The 17,968-nt window shown below is 39.9% G+C and overlaps 1 protein-coding gene across 3 annotated transcripts in view; it reads right to left on the bottom strand.

The window, feature by feature from the left end:
• Positions 1-432: 432 nt before the first annotated feature.
• LOC139673106 (ephrin type-B receptor 5) overlaps positions 433-17,968 on the bottom strand; it is a 78,578-nt gene continuing 61,042 nt past the window's right edge. For 2 of the 3 annotated variants that reach the window (XM_071558125.1, XM_071558115.1), the window contains exons 7-17: positions 11,996-12,120; positions 10,777-10,939; positions 9,882-9,996; positions 7,088-7,143; positions 6,853-6,972; positions 6,218-6,465; positions 5,088-5,303; positions 3,907-4,056; positions 3,553-3,746; positions 2,168-2,323; positions 433-1,153 (exon numbers count right to left, since the gene is read on the bottom strand). In XM_071558125.1, coding sequence (XP_071414226.1) covers positions 1,045-1,153; positions 2,168-2,323; positions 3,553-3,746; positions 3,907-4,056; positions 5,088-5,303; positions 6,218-6,465; positions 6,853-6,972; positions 7,088-7,143; positions 9,882-9,996; positions 10,777-10,939; positions 11,996-12,120 — 1,652 coding nt within the window. In that variant the 3' untranslated portion in view covers positions 433-1,044. The remainder of the gene's footprint in view (positions 1,154-2,167; positions 2,324-3,552; positions 3,747-3,906; positions 4,057-5,087; positions 5,304-6,217; positions 6,466-6,852; positions 6,973-7,087; positions 7,144-9,881; positions 9,997-10,776; positions 10,940-11,995; positions 12,121-17,968) is intronic. The other variant, XM_071558132.1, reaches the window with a different exon arrangement.

Here is a 17,968-nt window from a genome sequence, read left to right as displayed (position 1 = left end):
CAATTGTCTGTTTGGAATTCACTACTGAAGGTCTGCATTTTCTTCGAAAATAATATTCAAACAGCTGTGCCCAACAGCTAGGGTGAGGAAAAGAAGAATTTTTCAACAGCAAAGGGCTTTGGATTTTTTTTGTTATGCTCTTCAATGTCTGTAAGGGATCAGAAGAGAACAAAACCCAAGTTCTGGGTACTCAGGATTTCAGAGTATCACAACTTTCCTCACAAGACTGGGCTTGTGAGAACTAGAACCTACTTGTTTCCTTCTCCACTTGCAGATTCAGCTGGATGGATTCTAGGAATCCTTATTTTCCCTTCTGTTGTAGTCCTATAAATAGAGTTGTGCAGCACTAAGGATAGACTGTTCCTTACTTAACCACAAAAGATTAGTAATTTCCACCATGAAGCAGACCCAAGAACAGAACATGAAATAGCATTGAATTTTGAACCCTTTACTCTCAACCTCTTTAGGAGGTAACACGGTTATTGCTTACCACATATTGTGCACTAGCTGGAACTTCAGTTCCGGACTGAGCTGGCATACCAAGTGATAGCCTCATGCTCATCTCCATCTGAATAAAAATCTCTCAGACCATGACGGCATTCTTCTGAAAATAATGCTAATTTTTTGTTGCCTTTATTATGTCTTTGTAGCTTTCCTTGGCTCTCGGCCATATATAAAGCCTGCTGATGACCTTGTAAAGTTGTCAGATACCTTTTGTTGGCAGAGAAGAGGCAACAGGTGCTTGTGATCTGTCCAAGCTATTATTTCATCTCCATCCCTTATTATTATAACCTTCCCACCCCAAACCCATTCCCAAAGTATGAAGTCAGACACATTGAATTGTCACCAGTCATTTAGCTCTGCTTTCAAATCATAGCAAGGCTTTGTTTTTGTTCATGGAACAGGAAATGTAGTTTGCATTCTCTGGGTGCATTAAGTCTTCAAGTAGTGTACTGATATTTTTTTCTTACAGTGAAAATCCCTCTGAATTCCCCCAGAACCTTTCCAGAGTTTGAGACTAGTGGAAAAAGGATAATGTAAACATCACACTTCAACTGGTTCAAGTTGATTCAAATGGACTCGCATGAGCTGGATGCTATTTAGAATCTTCTTTTGGTGACCAATGAGGGTGATGCCAATACGCTGGATATCTCTGCAAAAGAACAGAGGACATGGAAATCATTACAATGGGCTGCTTGTTGAGAATGTCCATTTTGCTGTAGATCCCCATCAAAGTGTATGGGTATATATGTGCACATATTTGTGTCTGAGAAACAGCCTGACAAGGCTTTTGCTTGACAAATGTAGGTGGGTGGAGGGGGGTGTTGGCAGAACTTGGTAGGTACAAAAAGAAGCAGTGGAAGTGGGTCATGAAAAGGATCAGGGGGTTGAAACTCATCTCCTCTGGAAAAAGGAGAGTTGGAGTTGTTTAGCCAAGAGAAGAGAAGGCTCCAGAAAGATCTTCTTGCAAACTTTTCAAGGGACTTTTAAGGAAGATGGAGAAAGACTTTTTATTGGACTCTGTAGGGACAGGACAAAGGACAACAGTTTTAAACTGAAAGAGGGTAGTTTTAGAGTGGAGATAGGAATGGGTGGTGAGACACAGAAACAGGCTGCTGGAAGAAGTTGTGGATGCCCCATCCCTGTAACCATTCAAAGTCAGGTTGGACAGGGCTCTGAGCAGCAGCATCTAATGAAAGATGTCCCTGTTCATGGCAGAGGTGTAATCTTTAAAGGTGCCTTCCAACCCAAACCATTTTATGATTCCAAGAACATTTGTTTTCCTGGCTCCTGTCTTCTACATAACACTTCAATCTAGTATATGGTGTAGCTGATTCTACACATCTACTAAAAAGTAGTTATTACCTGTGGTAGCTGTCATGAACATTCTGGTGAACAGTCTCTCTGTGACACTGAGAGTATGTTTCCCAATGCACATTGGATCAATATTCATGCTTACAGGAACAGACTACAAGTGTATCATGGTATGGATGATGTCCAGAGGCCCTAATAATATGTAAGAAACAGTAGCTTCTTTGGCTTCTCTCTCCTTTTTCACGTGTCTGTATTCTCCATGTAGCCCTTACTGAACATTTCTCACACTGCTTTCACATTCTGCATGGAAAACTCAGTGTCTGGTATCTTTTGCTCTCGTCCCACTACTTACTCAAGAGTCATGCGTGATATGACATCGAATGTCATCAGACCAGCCTGGTCAAAATTCTCCTTATAACGGCCCATCTTGATAGCATCCAACCACTCATGGGCATTGCTGAGCGAAGGGAAATCTGGAGGACAGTTGCTCAGGAGAGGCTGAGATGGTCTGCAAAAGAGGCAGGTTCTAAACCCCAAGTTATCAAGTTCAGCTGACCACACTATTAAAGAGTTATGAGAAGGAGAACACAACTTTTGAAAAGTACTGAATGAAGAACAATGACATTTGTTCTACATGCCCTGATTCCTAAAGTCCCACCTTGATCTGCTGTTTCTAGGCTACTTGTGTCCCTTTTCCTGCCTGAAAACAATCAACCAACACACGAAACTGATCCTTTTCATTGCCCCTACTTGCTCAGGTACATTCTTCTATTGTTGCCCAAGATCTTTCCACACTTTCTGGATCTAGACCTATTAGCTGAGCAAAGGGCTGCAGCCAGAAGGTTTCTGAAAGAAAGATGAGACCTTATATACCTTTTTACCTTTGTGACTAACTCTCTCCTAAATGCTTTCCCTGGATCAGATAGTAACCTAAGAGACAAGGAGTGTACTGTTTCAGCTCCAACACCCATCAGATAAAACAACAGCAGTAAAAAGCCAAAGAAATGACTGTTCACACTTTTTTCCTCACCATCTGAATCTGTTCTGAAGATATAACACTCTTTACATGCTGCTTTTAGTAAACTGGACATCACTAGTTACTTCCCTCATCTCCCAGCTGTGGAGTACATTCCACTGAGACAAGATTTATAACCACAGAAAAAAAATCTCCAGGCCAGCAGGATGTCTTTTCGTCATCAACCCACCATTCATCTAACCTTGGCACCATTTATTTCCCCTGAGACCTCTCCTTTGCTGACCTCCTGCCTCTTGTTCCATCAAACTGCAAAATGCAGTTGGGAAAATATGGGATGCAAGCTGCTGTTCTAATTACTCTTATCTAGAGATTTCCTCCCCTCCATAAGCTAAGGTCTTCTTTTCCTTCAACATCTCTTGCGGTCACACAATATTGTGTGATCACAGAATATCTTATGCAGCTGCATGCAGTTGTGTCCCTCCCTTCATTCCCTATGGTCCCTCACTCATTCATCCTCAGGACAACTCATTGAGATTTATCTCCTGTCACATTCATCAATACAGCTCCTTTTCACCCACTAACTGAATCAGGATATACATTTTGTCCAACCTTCTTCCTCTTGTTTTTTTCCTTCCTGTTTGTTCCCAGTGTCAGATGGGAGAGTTGGAAAAAACCTATATAGCTTGATTTGTTCCTTTCTTTTCCTGATGATGCCTACCAAGAGGCAAGTCCAACTATTTTGCATTAAATGTTCATCTCACCTGCTGGTCCCAGTGCCAATGGCTTTAAGGGCAGATGGCTTGCGAATCATTTTATCTAGGGCACTGACTATTTGCTCAAACTTGGGTCTCTGGACCCGTTCCTTCTGCCAGCAATCAAGCATCAGCAAGTGCAAAACAGTTGGGCAGTCTGGGGGTGGTGGCAGGCGATAGTCCTGGTCAATGGCATTAATTACCTACAGGAAAAATAAAACAAAGCTTTATTATGGCTGGGAAAGTAAAAGACAAAAGACCTCTAATCATTTGGTGTGTATTCGGTGTGTATGGATTTCCTCCAACTTGAACTGATGTAGGACAGAGGGGCAGATGCACATTCTCAGCATTTCTAAAACTTACATCCTGATTGGACATGTCCCAGTAAGGCCTCTCACCGTAGGACATCACCTCCCACATGACAATGCCATAGCTCCAGACATCACTGGAGGAGGTGAACTTGCGATACTGGATCGCTTCAGGGGCAGTCCAACGGATAGGGATTTTGCAGCCCTAGAAAGCAGACAGAAAGCAACCATAATGTTAGTGAGATAAGGATTCTTTGTGAAAACCACGTTACTGAAACACTCAGATGCCAATAGCACAGCACAGCTCTGAGCACTTGATTCTGTCCTGTAGATGTTGGTTTAAATTCAAACTATATCCAAGGTTTCAACTTTGTTTTATTAAGAAATCTAGATGAAAAGAGAGAATCATGCCTCCTTTCTGCTACAAATATTATGATTTTAACTGTCATAGCTCTACATTGCAGCATTTAAAAGTGGCATGTAGTAAAATCCTCCTGAAAGTCGCAATCATTTGGAAATCTAGTAACATTTCAATAATCCCAACCTGCAAGACTAAGGACAGATAACACTGAGTGCCTAGCATTAGCTCCTTTCTGTTTCCATCTTGACCTCTCTGACTGCAGGTATGACCTGTAAGATGAAATACCATTCAGGTGCTGGTTCTTCAAAATGTATATATGTAAAAATTGTTTCACTTTTCAGTGACTGAATTCTTCTGCATCCCCTTTATCCTCAACCCATCTGTTATACTCCCACCCCTTTTGTAGTGTGTGTAGCAGATGTCAGAACTTCATAAGCAATGAGTTCATTTGATGGTTAGTTATAAGCCCATAAATACACTTAAGCCATTTATCTTTTCTGTAAGAAAAAAACAACTCTTTCCTCAAAGAGTGGTGGTACATGATTTCAATCTGTCTTTCAGTCCTTTATCCTCCCTGTAAAAAGCTAATGAAAGGGGGAGGAAAACAGCTACATCAGGCTATGAGGTTTAACCTTCTCACCATCATGCCAAAATGAACAGCACCAAGACTTCACATGGCAGAGTGAATCAGATATTCAATTATTTTTGGTTTCTACTGGTTTGGAACAAATCATGCTAAAGATAAAAGGCTCTACTTCACTGGTTTCTATGGTCTCAAGATGGACTAAAAAGGGTACACCAAATCAAGGAGGAACACAGCAAAAAACTGTAGCTGTCTGCACTGCTGACTAATTCACATCATTGCAGGAACTCACCAGACCTCCAGTATAGGTGGGATTTGAAGCATCATCCTCCAGAAAGCGGGACAAACCGAAGTCTGACACCTTGCACACCAGGTTACTGTTGACTAAGATGTTACGTGCTGCCAGGTCACGATGCACATAGTTCATGTCTGAAAGGTAGCGCATGCCAGCTGCAATCCCCCGCAGCATTCCCACCAGCTGTAACACACTGAACTGTCCTTCCTTCTGCTGCAAGTGAGGAGGCAAACAGGATTTTATGACCACAAAACATGAAACCAACAGGGCAAGTTAACAAACAGCAAGGTAGCAAGGTGGATTTATGAAGTTAGAGAACATAAATCTTAACTTCTGCCAAAATCTGAAGGTGCAGGGACAGAAAATAATGAGAGTGGGCTTAAAGCAATGAACCTCAAATGAAATCAGACACTAGCGATCTTTTTCTGAAGGCAAACTGCCTCTTGTGGCCACATTCTCTTTTAGCATCTTACGCCCAGTCACACTAAGATGGCTAAAGGAATGGCAGCAGACAAATCTGCCAAAAAGATCTTTACAATGGAATCTATGCAGTTCTACACAATGGGTTCATATGGTCTTCAAAATGTGTCTGCCAAAGCATTCTTGGTTGAATTAGTGTATGAATCAGGAAAAAAGAGAAGTGAAACATCTATACTACAAAAATGCCTGTACTTATGTTCCATTACTAGAAAAAGTATTGAAAACTATGAGTCCAAAAGTTTCATTACTTCATTACAATGTTGAAACTTGAAAATATGCCGTGGAATAAAGTCTGAAAAACATTACTAGAAAGGCAAATTTTGGAACATGCACATAAGCAACTGAAAGGCTATGTACAAAGACAAAAAATTTTTACATGTAATGTTTACATTACTTATTGGAGTTGGAGAAGTCTGAAATACTGAAGAAATGTTATATGATGGTTAAGCTTTTAAAATATATTCACCATGATGGCTCAAAACCAGTTACTCTGGTAATTCACAATTATTTCTATTACACCTGAAAAAGGCAATTGAGGACCTAAAGAGACAGAAGTGAAAAGGAAGAACAGGCAAAATTATCAGATCTGAGACTGGCACACAGCAAGATGAAGAGGTAACGGTTGTATGAGACTCTGGTTATGGTACCCTGAGGAAGGAATCCAGTGATCCATTCTCCATGAACTCTGTGACAATCATAACTGGACGGCTCTTGGTGACCACACCCTCCAGGTGGATGACATTGGGATGCTCAAATTGACCCATGATGCTGGCCTCGCTCAGGAATTCCCGTCGCTGTTCCTCTGTGTAACCTGACTTCAAGGTCTTAATAGCTACTGTGTATTCACGCTTCCCTGGGTGTTTTAGGCGCCCAAAGCACACCTCTCCAAACTCTCCTGTCAGGGAGGGAAGAAACACACCTCAAGTAAGGAAAGACAGCGGTGAATTTTACTCAGGTGTACTAAAGTATTCTACTATGGATGACTTCAGGCGCTGCTTGGAAATAGTGTTATTAGGACTGTTTAGATTAAGGTAGAGTTCTTGATGAAAATTGAAGACTACATATTCTGGGTTCAAATGAGGAGTTCAGAGTTTTAGGCATCTTAAACTTGGTTTGGAGCCAGCATCTAAAGGTAAGTAAGTTAAGATGAATTTGAGTAAAAAGGAAGTCTAGCTATTCTAAGACACTTGATGTACCATGGATCCATGGGCCCATTTCAGGCCAGCAGTGTGCCAGGTCTCAATGTGAAGAACACATTAAAATTTGCAGATTCTCACACTACCTGATCCAATGACCTCCTCAATCTTGATGAGGGACACATCGATCTCCTTGGCAAATTCTCGAATAGCTTCATTGGGATCTTCATAGGTTGAAGGATCGATGTAATACTTCACTCCGAGTCCTGCAGTGGAGGAGACAGCCCAAAACATCACCAGAATCAAACCCCGAGACACATAGGTGTTAATGAGTCCTGAAAAGATACAGGCCCTTGCCATCTGTTGCTCAGAATCACTTACCTCGTGCACCAATATACTGCTGCAGGCGGTCTGTGTATGGAGTCTCTCGCCTTTTACTGCAGGACATAAAGGAAAGGAAAGTCAAAACACACAGAAGAGTCTCTCATTGGATGTCAGGGTAGGCTTCTCAAGGCAAGGCTCAGGGAATCCTTGAATTTAGGGGTACAAGATGGGTGTTAAGATCCTGCCCATCCCCTGGTAACTAGTGCATGCTTGTTTTCTAAGGGGTAGTTTCTACACCACTGTTTGCACCCCCACTTTAGACATGGCAAATGATAGGACCTCCAACACTATCCTGAAAAAAAAATATTACAGTTTAACGTTACTGTCTTGGAAATTTTCTTGCAATTCAGGTTAAATTAGCATTTTAATTTAATTCCATTATAACAAATTATTCTTTTCGATAGTAATCTAAACCATCTCCTGTGATGCCTTTTAAGTTCTTTGAAAACATTCTAAGAGCTGCTTGTATAGATTTTCCCCAACTGTTTTCCCTCCTGGACTCTTGATGTACATTGGCTATTCTTTTCATAAGTATGATACCCAAACTCAACCACAAAGAGTCAGGTGGACAGAAATCTGTTTCATGATGTGATTTTTGCATGTGCAGATCAAATCAGGTATGGTCTTTATTATTGTAATGCTTATTGCATATATGCCTTTAATTTCCAGTAAGCATAGGTCCTTTTTGACACAGGCATTTCTCAGATTCATTCTCCTTCTAAATGTGTGTGATTCAAGTATTTTTTTCCCACATGATCTAGTTATTTTGTAAATTTCATCCTATTCTTTGTTTGCTTTAAAAATATATTCCATTTTCAAGCCTCTTTCTGTGTTCCCAACAGTGTTCATTTCTTCCCCAAAAATATATGGTTCATGCTAGTTTACAATTATCATATTAATTACACAAGACTGTGAATGAAACCCTATGGTGTCCTGCAGTATCCCTGCTGTATGCATGGATTTGTGTCAACTCGTATTTTTTGCTGTTTCAGCACAAGACCTTTTAGCTGCTGATTCAATTAGCATCTGAAGACAGAGTATCATGAAACATTATGTTACTTTTCTTTACAAACATAACTAATTCTGTCATTTAACAGGTAACTGTTGTTATTCTTACATGTCAGGTTTATCTCTTCAAATTCTGCTAAAATTTCAAAAACACAGACAATTCTACCTTCAAAATCTGTCATATTGTGCAAAGAAATTGGCTTTGCTGGGGGCCTATACCTAAGAGCTCTAACTCTGCTGTTGAACCTGAAAGTCAGGTCTACAATTATGGGTTTTTTTTTGCTGGTTATCTATCATATTAATGGTTTTCCATCATTAGCAAAACCCCAAAACAATTAGCTAAAATAGATGTTTCACATTGCATATTGCCTGAAAAACGTGTACCAACAATTTATAAAAACAAGTTTAAGTTATAGCATTTGACTTTACATATGTTCAACCTTTTAAAGAACTACTAATTTCATGTTGTGTTCCGCATTTCCTGCATCTTCAGACTTACTCTCATGATCAAGGACAAATTTAAAGTGGAAATTTGGTATCTCCACTTTTACTGAACAACTGTCTATTAAACGTGCATAATCCTTTCAGTATAAATGAATCTATTTTTATGGTATTTGTTTATATGTATATTTACAGATACCCATTAATGTCTTTCCCCAACACAGTTTTGGTAATATTAACTTATTCTGGGTTTAGTTTATTTTTTTTAGAAAAATATATGCTTTATTGAGTTGTGCACATAATAACACATTTTCAGATGTAACAAGAAATGATTTTTAACAGTTCAAAGCTACAAAAGGAGGCAACAATTCAGTTATAACAATATTTAATAATTCTTTTCTTTCCAGAAAGAAAAATATTAAAAGAGAATATACACAGAAGGAGAAAACAAATGCAGAAAAGGGAAGAGAACAAAAAAGAAATCATTAAAACTAGATGTCACTTTCTAAAGTTAAGTAGTTTATACTTTTTTTTAGATCAATAGAAAAAGTTAAAAAGTCCCTCTTGTGCACAAGCACAGTAGAGCAAAGACACAGAATCCATTACTGGCAATCTAGAGGATTAAGTTCAAACCTCAGTAAATTCAAGGAGTGGGTAATGACTGTTTCTTTTCTTCAAATAACAAACCCCTCATTGTTTACTTTTGTACCACTACAAAAGTAGCAACCCTTACTCTTTTCTCTTTAAAATTTGTCCTTCTTTTTTGGCTACAACAGATTATCTCTACAATTACTTATTTACCCTTTATTCTTTCCAAAATGGAAAGTGGTATTTGCTTTCTTTAACCTATGTTTTAAGAGTTAGTGTTCAATGGAACCATTTGGGTTGTATAGATTTTACTCTTCAGCAAATGAGCCCTTGTCTCTTGGTCCTTGGTGAAAGGCTATTTAGCACCTTCTAAATAACTGAATGTGAATACTTATTCCACCATTCCTTCTCCACTACATTGTTTCATTCTCCACTTGCTTGCCTAAAATGCAATTTACAGTCCCCTTTTTTACAGTGATACATTTAAATATCTTTTGAGCACCAGCTTTAAAATGCTTTCCTTGTGTTCATATTGCCAACTAGCCAAATATGAGCTAAGTACATGAGTGGTTTACCAAAGGAGAGGCTCCTGAAACAGGAGTAATGGGGCAGGATCTTTCCTTAATTACAAAATGGCACCTCAAGGACATCTGGATAAGTGCAGATCAGGCTGTTTCCCTTAGGACGGGGTTATGTTGTGGGGGTAAGAAAGTTCCACTGTCTGAAGCGCACATGAGCAGGTCAAGGAATTCACCTCTTGAAGATGATGGCAAGGATGGCAATGGCAGCAATTACCAAGAAGGCCAGACCACCAAGTGCTGAGCCCACGATAAGCGGCAGTCGGTCCTGCACCATCTCTGAGCGCTCCCCTAGAAAGGAGGACAAATGCATACACACACACAATTGCAGAGGACCAGAATGGTTGAGTTTCCCTTTTACTCAACTAGGTCTCACCCATAATTCCATCACTACCAGCCCTTTGCTTTCCAGTCACTGTCCTTCTCCAGTGCCTTCCTTCTTATTTCTGAAAAGCCAGTGCTCCCTCTGAATCCAGTTCTCCATCCCCTGGCCCACTGACATTTGACCAGCCATTTAAGTATAGGCTAGCTCTACACCTGGGCTTTGACCCTATTGTTCCCTACTAATTTAGCTTGCAGATAACATATATCAGTACCTTTGATCCACACAAAATAAATGGTAATACTGCTGGGAAGCAAGCTTCTGCATCTATGCCTGTGCCCCACTGATCTTTTTGTCCTGTGTCCCACTGTCGGTAAGACTCTCACAGAGCTTTCAGCTGTAAGATGTCCTGTGACAGCTGGAGGCCAAACTACAGCAGTGTTTAGTGCTATGTACTGCAACATCCCCTTGAAGAGTTCTTCTGACATACTCTGCTTCTGCTGGTCAGAGGTACAGAGCCAACAAGGAGCTGGACCGGGGAGTATGGCAGTAGTGAGAACAATACACTCTGATAGCACGAAGCTTGTTTGAGTGAACAAATCTGCATATGAAAATTATAATATAGAGAAATATAAGTTAAGCAGGAGTGTCTGGTAGCAGTTCTCCAGAGAATTAGCCAATACACTTACGGACACACACAAGTAAAAGATGATCATGTACATATTTGACTACAAAATGGTAGTACTTACCTCCCATTAAAGTCTGGAAATACATCTTCCCACTATATGGGCCATAGCCCACTGCTGTTCTAGCTCGTACTTGGAAGGCATAGATCTTGCCTGCACTCAGACTTGATATGGTGGCCATGTTGGTTTCACTAGTTACGGTGAATGAATTATCCTCATCTTCTGCCTGTGAATGTCAGTGACCAAGAAGGAATGTGAAACTTCTGCCCACACTCCTCACTTTCCTCATCAAAGCATGACAATTTCCATGTCAGCCCAACATTCTTTGAACATGTTACAGAACCTCCCAACTCGAGCTGATATTCCAGACCTTACTTTCCTGCACACTACTCATTCCTCACTGCTGCTTTTCATTCCCTTAGGCCTGGGCTTCCAAACACAGCTTGGACAAAGGCTTTCAATCTAAACAAGAGTGAGAGACAAAACTCACTCACCTAGTCCTATAGTATGCTTTCTACAAACTCCAAACTCATGTATTCTCCTTGGAGAATCCAGAGCAAGAACATATATAATGCTGCATCAAAGAAGCTGCTAGACATCACAAATAGCAGTCCCTTTTCCACTAGAACAGTAGCACAGCATAATCCTACAAAATTATTTATGTGGAAGATCAAGAATATGGAATGGGAACTTGTCTGAACAGCCCCATATACCTCTTCCCCTCAAATCAGATGGATTAGGAGTCACAAAAAGATGTGAATGGAGGACAACTTTGCATTTGCCACCCTGTAATTTCAGCACATAAGAGGTAACTGATATTTGCCACTTAGTGAATGAAAGAGCATATTCCTATTCACAGAATTTCATTAGAGATATCTGCACAGGCATAAATGGGGACACAAGAGTTCCCCTCACAAACACAACAGACTTTTGCAGTGAGTCCAGTTCCAATAAACATATTTAGAAAACTGAGCTCCTTCTGCTCCCTGTGTCAGCTGATGCTAAACTTATTGTTAGCCACAGGTTTTAAGCTTAAACAAGCGTCTTCTGGGCTTTTTTTTTGTTTTTAATTTGCATTGTGCCTAGATGGTTCCAAATTGGGAAATGCAGATGGACTGATGTCAGATGAAGCATGTATTAGTCCTGGTAATAATTCTCTACAGTTTGTTTTTCTTCCTCTGTTCCTTCCTCCACCTTGTTCATTCTGATCCACGGGTGCATCTCCCAGACAGATTTCCCTGTTCTCCATAGAACAATCAGCACACTATCACTTTCTGCTCACCTTGTCAAAGTAGCGTAGCTGGTAATCCAGGATTATTCCATTGGGCTGGTCTGGCTGAGGCCATGATAGTGTGATGCTATTGGTAGTACGACTCACCTGATGCATCATAGGGACAGCAGAGGGGACTGAAATAAAAGAGAGAAAGAATAGATTGAAAAGGGGTAAGCTTAACAATGACCTATGATTGAATATTCATTATGATGAGTTAATAAATTAGGTCAGTATTTCCTTTAACTTCCCTAATTTGCAATATGAACTATTTTGTAAAATAACCAGAAAAAATCCAGGCACAATACTGGGAGATACAGTCTTTGACAACATGGACAGAAAGAAAATGAAGAAATCCATATCCAACTGATCATGTAGAGGAGTTAAATTACCTATATTTTACCTGGAACATAACTCTGATCTTCAAATTTGCAATTTTTACATTCAAGATGAGAAGGTGTTTTGCGCCACTGCTTTGCTTTAAGATCACACTTGGACAAAGAATGTGACAGTGGTCAGAACAAAAGCAGTCTGCCCTTCTAATTCTCCTCCAGATTCTTTGTGTGCGGGGAAAAAGATTTAAATCAAGCATGGGCTACCAGAGCAATGGCAGCTTTCACTACCAGATCATTGCTGCAAACCAGAAGGCAGAGGCAGATGACACATTAAGGAACAGACTTTGGAGCATGCCTCAATCCAGTGGTCTCTGTTCAGCTGCAGATCACAAAGAATGAAAGCACTTCATTTTCACAGCCTGATATGCAGTGTGGTGTTCAGACGAGCTCTCGGATCTCAGACTAAACTCTGCCAGGACTGTTGCCCAGATGTCAAAACTTTTACTGTATTTCAGACTCTGAGTCCCTCTCCAGGGCATTGGATCACAGAAGTCCAGTCTGAATGGGCTTCTATCCAGTACTGCTGCTTGGGATCATCACCTAAAGGTCACTGCTAAGTGTGCATGTGTGGAAGCTTCACATACAGGTTTTCTGACTGTTCTTAAAGAGTTTTCTAAGTTTCTGGCTTTTGGTGAACAGACCAGTCTGGAATACTACCCAGATGAAGCTGTTAGCTCTCTTGATTACATTACGATATTAAGTACTTGCAGTCAGTGAAAGCTATTAATTACTCGGGGGAAATGTCAGCTTTCCTTTATGCAGAAAGCAAGGATCTGGATGTAACAAACATAAATGAGGGATTTAAAAACATCAATCTAAACCAAAAAGCAAACAAGAGCTTTTGTCTACCAGTTTTAGAAAATGTTTGATTGGTTATTCTTGAAGTCTCAAGTTTCAGTTCAAGACTTTGAGACTTGTGTAATTGCCAGTAATTCTCACTAACCTGGAACTCATTAAATCAGTAGGAAGGAAACATAATACTATCTTGAAGATAATAGGAGTAACAATTTAAAACACTGTTCACTGAACTAAGATTAGATTACAATGAGAAATAGTACAAGTAACTACTTGGGGTAGTTTTGCTTTGAATTTTTTTGTCTTCTTAAAGGCACCACTGATGTATTCTGAAGACAATAGAGGTACAGAACATGTATGTAAAGGCAGGCCCTCTCCTGAAGTAGTTAGCTCTTAAAAAAATGTCTTCAGAGGAAGATCAATGGCTTTTAAGCCACTTGCATGTAAAGCTTTCTGGAAAATGGAAATCCATTTCTACCAAAACCATCCAGGAATCCATGTGCACATACATGCACATTCTCCAGGTTCATGCAAAAGCTAAAAGAATATGAGTTTCATCTTAGAAACAGTTTTCCAAGCAAAAATTCCAGGATAATTGTAAGAGGATCTTTCAGCCTGCTAGCTGTCTGTCCACAAAGCTTTTCTCAAGTTCTGCTTTTACTTTGCAAGCAAAATGTCATGTTGCCAAGAAAGCTCAAGTAGAGCAGCTAGGGAATCCTCATTTTCCTAATGGGTGCAATATTTTCAGCAACATTTAAATTTTCCAGAAAAAGAATGCCAGTGAAAAGCTGCCACCTAACTCTACTGGTTTTACAAAATAGACATAAACCATAAACCTCATTGATGTGAGGAATGAGACATTTGGAAAATGAGCAAAACCTGCCGAATAGCATTTTCTTCCCTCATTAATTGTGAGAAAGATAAAAGAAATGTTTTTAATAACAAGAAAAAATTATTCTGAAAAACATAATTCAGATGGGCTTCAAACAGCTCAGGCAAGTGGGAACTAATTTAAAAATGTAAATGAAACAAAAATGTAAGTGTACAGACAATAAAATGCTTTCTCTCCTCCTTACTCTTTTTATTTTTTACAGTTGCTTGTCTTTCAAACAAGATTTCACAACTACTTCACGTGCTAATGACAATATTGTGACAAGGATGAAAGACAGCAGCAGTTAACCAAGACCCCATGTAGTATATAAAACACAAATTAATAACACTGTATTGAAATGCCAGGAGGTAATTGGTCAATTAACATTTGATCAAGACAAATTCTGATACCTTTTTACTCCCTTCTGATGGGACATAAAGCACACACTTGGAGAGGGGCAAAAATACACAGCTACACTGCCCCTTCCTTCTAGTTTTTGGACAAAGATTTTGCAGAATGAGTGGAGTTAAATCTTCCCTCCATTCCCCTCCTTCCCCCCTCCAACAGTTATTCTTTCCATCCTCTTTTCTTCCTGATCCCCAATTTTTCCCCTACCTGGAAGAAATAATCAAAGTCAGCTAGCAACACTTGATCTGCATTTTAGTAAAAACATATCCATTATGATATTATTATGTGCTATGAATTTTTAGCTACCCATCAACAGGTTATCTTTTCAGCAGTACAGAGACTCAAGCTGGCACTGTGTGGCACATTTAGGCTCAGCAAAATGTGCAACAGAACAATGATGTTAAATGGCACTCTACTCAGATGGGCAGAATGCAGAAGCAGGTAATAACTAGTGGAAGTAGTCATACTGGGAAACATAATAAAAAGAAACACTCAAGTGTATCTTTTGACCATGTGCCACAGCATTCTAGAATCTTCCTATTATACAGTATGTCCATCACTCAGGGTAATCAGATGGTGGTGGCGGGGATGAGCAGGATAATGCAGTCTGTTGTATTAAAAAAAGAATAATTTCAGTGATATGTCCCTAATAAGCAGACACTACTTACAGTAAAGCCAGTAAAAATTCTCAGAAATAACAGCAGATATGAATAAATACAAGGGAGGTTGTCTTTAATCTGCCTCTCTGAAACAGAGTTTAGATTTTGATATGTGTTTACCTCTCTTTTAAGGAGAAAAATTACAAAACATCAGCCAGGGAGCTCTCCTATCATTTCAAGTAAAACAGATATCAAGATACCTCCTTTGAAAAATTTCGTATTAACATGGCATGAATACTAATGCAAAGGTGATGTGAAATACGAACGCAATTGTTGGAGTAAGTACATATTTCCTTTCAGAAGTGTATTATAAACTTACCTTCCCAATGCTAATATATTAGGAAATACAATTTTCAAGGCTTATGTCTACAGACAGTCAAACCACCACAACTCTGCTGCCACAGAAGTCCTAGGTGAGTATTTTCCTTTTTATCCATGGCAACTATTTAAAATGCTTATAACAGAACATTACTTTCAAAGGGTTTTTTTTGCACACAAATGTGACCAGCTTTATGTTTATTTGTCACTTTTATTCATTATGTTCTTTTCATATGGAGTTTATAAATGTAGACATTTTAGCTCCCTGTGCAATGACAGCCGAAATCACAGGGCCTGATTCAATCCCATCTGGGCAGTTGGACTAGATGATCATTGTAGGTCACTTCCAACTACTCTAGTCTAGTCTAATCTAGATGACTCTATTCTTATTTCTATTCCTAGTCTGTTCTTCAAGATGAAAAAACATGCTATGAGATCAGATCTTCAAGTAAGACTGAAAAAGCAGTGCTTTTTGTATTCTATTTATAAAATAGCCAACATATTGAAAATTTTTGCGCATCCAGACCTAGTTAAAGCTGTAAAGCAGTCCAAACACCAGTTAAATACAACTCCCAGCTTCTATATTCTGTGAGTTGTCAGTAACTCTTCTACAATGCAGGACAATTTTTTTCCTGGTATCAGACAGGGATGGATTTAAGATAGTACCTTAGAAAGGCTATAATCTCTGAGTTACTAATGTTTGACAAGTTTCAGCTGTTTCCTGTTAAAGGTGATGTCCTTGACTGTGGTATCTGCTTAAACCAGCAACACATACAAATTTATCTCAATCAACACACTAGGTAAGGAAGGAAGGTGAAGGATGTGCAGACTCTTAGAATAGTACATCAAGATCCCAACTTTTGCAGAGCACAGCCAAATGCCGTTCTCATTAGACCACGAGCATCTCTGGCATGTGACCTTCAGTCCATATTCCATGCAGATACTTTAGTAGAGCAGATATGACAACTTTGTGGTTCTGCTTGAAGGAGTCTCGTGACATAAGGCCTGCATAGGAAGAGTGTGTCTAAGAAAAGCTAGTTCATGTCAAGGGTTACTTCTTCCAGGTGCAAAAGTAGTCCATCCCAACAAGCAGGAATTCAGGCAAAAAATGTCAAGAGGCCAGCATGTCTGAGCAAGGAGCTCCTAGATAAACTCAAACACAAAAAGGAAGGATACAGAAGGGGGAAGCATGGACAGGTAGCCTGGGAGGAACACGGAGGCACTGTCCAAACATGTATACACAAAGCCTATCTGGAATCACAGCTGGCTGGTGAGGTCAAAAGCAAGAAGGGTTTCTCTAAGTACAGAAGTGGTCAGAGGAAGACTAGAGAAAATGTGGGCCTGCTTCTGGCACAGAAGTACTGGTGAGACAGGATTTCTTCTTCACATCAGTCTTTACAAGCAGGACTGGCCTTTAGGAACTTCAGGTCCTGCAGACCTGTGGGAATTCTGCAGCAAGGGAGGTCTTCCCCATACGAGATCAAGCAACTAAATATTTATGCAAACTACATTAATTCCATGGGCCCTGATAGGATGCATCCAGCAGGAGTGAGCTGGCTGATGTCATTTTGAGGCCAATCTTGATAATCTTTGAATGATTGTGGTGACTGTGAGAGGTGCCCGAAGAATAGTGGAAAACAAATGCCACTCCTCTCCTCAACAAGGACAAGAATGAGGCAGCTAATCCTCACCTTCTTCCCTGGGAAGATGGAACCACTAATTCTGAATACCTTTTCCAGGCATACTGGACAAGAAGGTAATTGTGAACGGCCAGCATGGATTCTCAGAAAGAAACTCAGGCTTGACCAACCTTCTAGGATGAAATTTCTGGCTTGGTAGGTGAGGAGAGAGCAGTGGATATTGACTCCTTGACATCAGGAAGGCTTTCCACACTCTCTCCCATAATATGCTTATGGAAAACACAGTATTGGCTTTAAACACTGTCTCCCACAATACCCTCAGAGACAACCTGAACTTGATGAAGTGCAGGCTGGATGAACAGACAGGGAGGTTAATCAAAAACTGCCTGAATAACTGAGTCCATACCATTGGAATGAAATGACAGAGCAATGGAGGAGGTAACCCAGAGGAGTTGTTCAGTCTCCAGCCTTGGAGATATTCAAAAGTGTTCTGGATGTCGTCATGCGCAATTTGCTTGAGGTGACCATGATGAGCAGAGGAGTTGGAGAGTATGTTCTCCAGAGCCCTTTTCTGATTCTTTCTAGTTAGTTATGTGTTTTCTTCCCCTTCTTTTTCATTCCATAATTTTCTGAAAGTATACAGTTTGATCAAACTCAGCTATGCCTCTAATGTTCTCTACTATGGCTCTATATCCTCTAATAGGAGCCCCAAATCTACCACTCTCACATTCTTGTTTCATCTTTGTTACCTCTTCAGGTATCCTATTTTATTTATGTTGTAAGCAAATGGCATGAAGACCCTAGCTTTGTCCCATGCAGCTTCCCATCTATCATCTTCAAGGAAGATCAGTCTGAATAGAGTGTGGAAATTCCATTCCTTAAGAGTTTATTATCTTTTC

The sequence above is a fragment of the Pithys albifrons genome, chromosome 1, assembly GCF_047495875.1.
Source record: "Pithys albifrons albifrons isolate INPA30051 chromosome 1, PitAlb_v1, whole genome shotgun sequence".
NCBI lineage: Eukaryota > Metazoa > Chordata > Aves > Passeriformes > Thamnophilidae > Pithys > Pithys albifrons.
Note: the sequence above shows the minus strand (reverse complement) of the source record. Positions and strands in the feature narration are given on the sequence as shown.